Source organism: Centruroides sculpturatus, unplaced genomic scaffold (assembly GCF_000671375.1).
Source record: "Centruroides sculpturatus isolate CEXI.00-Female unplaced genomic scaffold, Cexi_2.0 scaffold852, whole genome shotgun sequence".
NCBI classification, from domain to species: domain Eukaryota; kingdom Metazoa; phylum Arthropoda; class Arachnida; order Scorpiones; family Buthidae; genus Centruroides; species Centruroides sculpturatus.
In genome coordinates this window covers 206,389-212,213 of record NW_019385108.1, presented here as the reverse complement: position 1 = coordinate 212,213, position 5,825 = coordinate 206,389, and the positions used below count along the sequence as shown (strand labels likewise).

General features: G+C 31.8%; 1 protein-coding gene across 1 annotated transcript; it reads left to right on the top strand.

The window, feature by feature from the left end:
- Window positions 1-841: 841 nt before the first annotated feature.
- On the top strand, window positions 842-2,339 carry LOC111634830 (inhibin beta B chain-like). The gene is made up of 2 exons (XM_023379663.1): window positions 842-1,172; window positions 1,396-2,339. Exons 1-2 carry the CDS (start codon window positions 842-844, stop codon window positions 2,136-2,138), a joined length of 1,074 nt encoding a protein of 357 aa, XP_023235431.1. The 3' UTR covers window positions 2,139-2,339.
- Window positions 2,340-5,825: the final 3,486 nt, after the last annotated feature.

The following is a 5,825-nucleotide window of genomic DNA, read 5'->3' as shown; positions in this document are numbered from 1 at the left end:
CGTTTTGACAGGTGCCCGTCGAATGCAGGTGGTCGCCTAAGCAGTTTTCACTGTATTTTAAATTAAATAAATTAAAAATGTGATTAAAAATTGCATCCCGGCATTGTGATGTTGTCGCAATAAATAATTGTTCGTTCTTTATTAAGTTTTTTCACAAAGAAATTGGTTAAAATTTGTCACCCTTCTTCAATTTATTTCCGGTAAAATCGAATTAATTACTAATTTTTCACGATAAATTTTTAACAACTCAATGTATATCGTAGTTTCCCATTAATTAAGATGCATGAAGAATAGGATCATGAAAGGAGGGGAAATTTTTGAATGAAAATGTTTAATTATGAGCAAACCTTGAATGTTAAAATATTTTATTAAAAACCCGTAAAACGAACAGAATAAGGTTTAAAATTTTATAATGTGTTTCTTTTAACTGTTTAAATCTGAATAACCAGTGATGGATCTACTATAATACTGTACAAGCTTAGGTTTAGGGCCCCTAATTCGGGAGGAACCCTGATAAAGAGAATTTTTATATTATTATTTATTATAAAATAGCAAAAAAACCCTTAATTTTGAGGATAATGTTTTATAAAAATTGTAAATGCTAATAACGAGTAAAATTTTCATTAAGTTTAATCCCTCTCGAGATACAGTGACCAGCTCTACATCCTCACCTACACGACCTTTAACCACCAAAATTTAATCAGGAAAACCGTATGTGGGAGAGTTTACTGTAAGCCGAAACGATAACTATGTCATATGTAAGTTTACTCCTTCTATATTAACAATATAATGATATATAAATAAATACAACGGTGTAAACTACTGTATTCATAATTTAGCCATGATTGTAAGAGTAGCGTTTATAATAATTACATTTTTTATTTGGATAAACAGTGGTATCATTCATACCGAAGAATGTAAAGAATGTAATAATCAACATTTACAAGCTTTACTCTTAAAACAAATAAAGAGCGTACGAATAGAAATGATCAAGAAAAAAATACTGGATCATTTTGGCATCAGTCAGCCTTCAGACGTAAATAATACGACTCTACCAAGTATTATCGTAGACGGTACAATATGGAAAAATAAAAAGGAGGTCGTAATTATCGATAATAAAGAAGATGATTACTATGCAGTTACTGGAGATATTGTGCTTTTTCCTAAAAACGGTAGGAGTTTTTTTTTAGTTTATCTATTAAAAATTTATTATTTATCGAGTGCGGTCTGTCCCTAATATCCTCCCTTACTATCTAGCCACCCTGTATGGGGCTGATAAAAAAGGCTTTCTTTGTTCCCACAGGAGAAAAAGAGTTAAATTTGTTACTGTAGTAAAAATATAAATTTTGTTTTATGCTAATATTGATAACTTTTAATAAATGTTTTCTTTTTCAGTTCTAGTGAACAATACTTTTTCAAGAGTAACATCCGTGGGCCTCAATTTTTCTTTATCTCACAGAAATATTTCTAAGGCAACAATAGTTTCTGCATATTTATGGATGTATTGTAATCAACAAAGGTACAATAACCACACATACACTTTACATGTGGAGTATTTGGACAAGAATGAAAATGCATATGAAAGAACAGAATTGCCAATTGAACATATCTTGCCAGGAAAGTCAGATTGGTATAAAATTGAAATGACTAAAATATGGTCGAATAAATATGATAATCTAATTTTCAAAATCCATTGCGATGCATGTAATCGACAGCCAATAGCAACTCAATACGATAAATGTCCTTTCATCGTCTTTAAAATTGGTAAAACGGTACCTTCCCGTAGAAATAAACGTGCAGTAAAATGTTTTGAAGGCTTGAAAAATTGCTGTGTTCAGGAATTCTACGTTTCCTTTGCCAGTCTCGGTTGGTCTAAATGGATAGTAGATCCACCGGGTGTTACAGCTAATTTTTGTAAAGGTAGTTGTTTAGATGATCCGACTCTTCCAAGATTCCATTATCAAACTATCATTCAAAAGTATTTGGAAGAAAAGAATATGCAGAGTCAGAATAGTAATATTTCTTTATGTTGTTCGCCATCATTATTATCTTCATTAACAGTAACAGTCAGTCATTCAGGAACAATTTCAACCGAAGAAATACCAAATATAATAATAGAAGATTGTGATTGTGTATAGGATTTTAAATTTTCGTTTATTCGGCTTATAATGTATTAAATTAGAACTTTGTGATGAAATATAAAGCGTTATAACATATTTAGGGTATCTCGATGTATTGTATTTGGACCTTATTGTACTTTGACTTAAAAGGTGAATATGGTAAATAATCATTATCAACCAAGTTCGTTCTTATTGTTAAATAAAACTGTAAGTATTCGACGCTTTGTCTTGATTTGTTTATAATTATAATCACAAAATACTGTTTATTTCATTCCTCCATATTTAGTAAAGTTATTTTCCGAGTCTTTCAAAACTTTTTTTTTTTTAAACTCTTTCTACCCTGTGGACACTAAGAGAGCCTCTTTTGTAGCAGGCCCATTATGGGTTCGGTCAGGCCCACAATAGAGCTGCCGAAATATTATAAAATTTTAATAATTTTACTAGCACTTTCAATTCAATGTGATAAGATACGACATTTAGCAGACTTGATGCAAATCATTAACTCGGTAATAAATGTGGTACATAGAATCGCAAAATGTAAAAAGTATCATACCATCGCAGAAAAACTCATTCTATCGACTGCTGTAGATATGGTAAACATTATGATCTGTGAGTCTGCTTGGAAACAGCTTTCAAAAGTTCCTTTGTCCAATAACACTATCAGTAGCAGAATACACACATAGCGAAAAACCTGTAATGTTCAATTATTGAAAAATAGAAAGAAAGAAATTTGGGCTGCAGCTGGATGAGGATACAGATAATAATAATGATGCCCACTTGATTTGCTACGTACAGTTTATAGATAATAATAACATTGTAGAAGGCTTTCTCTTCTGTAAAAGTATCACTACTGGTGCTAAGGCTCACGACTTGTTCGAGATCCTTGTTATTTTTATATCCGAAAATAATTTGGAGTGGACCAAATACATTGATATCTTTACAGATGGTGATCGTTCTATGTCCGGATGTTACAGAGGATTGCAAGCACTTTTTCGAAGCAAAGACCACGATGCACTGTGGACCCATTGCATTATTCACAGGGAAGCACTCGCAACAAAATATCTGAGTCCTGCATTGAACCATAATATGTAGTACATATAGTAAATTTTATAAAAACGACCGTTGAAAGCAAGATTTTTCAAAAAACTATGTGAGGATGTGGGGTCCGAGCACACGTCTTTGTTGTACTACAGCACTTCGAGAAAGTATAAATCATTACCAGGAGAGAGCGATGGCTCTCTGGAGGTAATGTTTTGTCTCGTACGTTTGAATTGGGACAGAAAATATATATTATTCTTAAAGAGGAAGACCACAAGTATGCCGAAAATTTTGTGATTGAAGTTTTTTTGGTAAAACTAGCATACTTATGAGATATTTTTGAAAAGCTGAATGCTCTGAATCTCTCCCTGCAGGGAAACAACATGCATCTTTTAAAGTCGATTGAGAAAATTTCAACTTTTATAAAAAGAAAAATAAAACCATGGAAAAGAAAAATAAATGAAGACGGAGGAAAGGATGTTTCCCCCTTGTTGGAAGTGTTTGACTTCTAATGGAGTTGATTTCTTTCGAGGTATGAACTCTATTTTTGAAGAACATTTATTACAGCTTATTACGTGGTTTGAGAAATATTTGTTTTTGCTGCAGAAGAAGAGAATCTTACTGAGTTGTCTTGTGACAATAGGTTGAAAACAAAATTTAGCAGTATGGAATTAACTGAACTTTGGATATAAGTAAAAGATGAATATCCTTTCTGAGTGGCTTTATTTCATTTGCGACTTCTTATCTGTACGAAGCTGAGTTGGTAGCTGTAATAAAAACTAAGCATTACACGAAAATCAATGTGGAGAATGAAATGAAGGTGGTTGTGTCCAGTTTGATTCAAAGGTTTAAGAAAATGTGCGGTGATCAACAGGCTCGTTCATCCCACTAAAAGTTTGGAAACGACTGCTTTACATGATAAACAAATAAATTAAAATTATTTCCTTATCAATGTCACTGTAGAAATAAATATTTGTTAAGTAATCCGTCATGCCAACGTTTAATTTCTACATTACTTTGACTTTTAAAATAGTTGTTAAAGTTAATTTCATGTTCTACATAAACATATAGATTATCTAAATCTATTTCAAATCTAATTTCATGAGAAAATAACTATAATTTAAATAAAATAAAAAATATAATTTAGCATTAAAATAGATATATCAAGTCTTTCTACGATATAATTTTATGTTATCGAAACTTGGTCTTTCAACATATACGGAAATAATTTAATTTAAACGAAATGCTTTTAATTTAAATTACAGTTATAGAACATTTCAAAATTAGTACAAAACTTTTCTGTTCAGTTAAAATATTCAAAAAGGAAGGACGAAAAGTGGCAAAAAAGAAAGACAAAATGAATGAGGAACATTGTAAGACTTTTCTACTTGGCTTTGCATACGGGGAGATTCTAAAACACGTTTAAAGAATAGAAAAATCCAACAACTATTTGCTTATCTTTTCTGGGAACCTTTGGTGGCGGCATCTTTTGCGATATTTTATTATTAAAAACTTTTCATATTTTTAAAACTATTATAAAATAACAAAATAACAAACAGCTTAATTTTTAGGGCAGGGATGAGTTTTAAAAAAACATTGTAAATGCTAATAACGAGTAAAATCGTTATTAAGTCCGACCCTACTTGAAATACACACGACCCCCATTATCTCCCCACCACTCGACCTTTAACCACCAAAAATTTAACGTTTGTTTGTTTAGTTATGATCTGTCTAGGGAGATACCTTCCGGGAGGTCTTTTTAAGGGAAACTGGCCCCTATTTAGGCGTTGAAGACGTGGAGAAAACCCGGAAAACTCCACGTGGCCAGCGAAACGCAACCGAACTCTCAGTATTCAGGAAACGAAGACCGCTTGGCCACTGGTGGGCCCTCCGAAATTTAACAGAATCAATCCTCCTAATAAACAAACCTCTCTGCAAAATTTCAGAAATTTTTTTTTTATAAAAAACACAGGAACTATTAAGCTTCAAACAGGGTGAACACAATTGTGCTCCCCATAAAAATTCGGATTATTTTTTTTATGTATGTATGGATGTTATATCCATACATACATAAAAAATGTATGTATGGATGTTATATCCATACATACATAAAAAATAATCCTCCAAATTTGCACTTGCCTCCAAAGAAGAGACCATTCTTATACCTATATATGTGGCTAGAGCATTTGACACCAGAGGCAAACTTAAATTTGGCGCCTTTTGGATAAGCCTTTCATTAGTTACAAATTTAGAAAATATAAAATCATTTTGTATTAATATAATACGCGTTCACTGCATGATAAATGGTTGTAGTGAGGTGGGAGTCCATAACCACTCTCAGTCCCTTATAAAAAATTATTGAAAGTAAAATTTAATCACCCTCACCATGTACTGTATTGTATACAATAAGGGCGCTCATCTCCCAATATTTTTAACATTTACTATCCTTCCCACCTCTGAAATTTGATAAACATAACTAAATGTAGAATTTAAATTAATCATGATTTGTGTGTATGTAAATGCACTTTAGTATATAATGGGGATGTCCCCATAATTCCAAATGACAAATCTCTCGAAAACTCCAAGCGAAAAATATGACCAATAAAAGCATTAAAGTATTTCCATTACGAATAATAATTACATAAAAAAAAGTATTGTTAACAATAA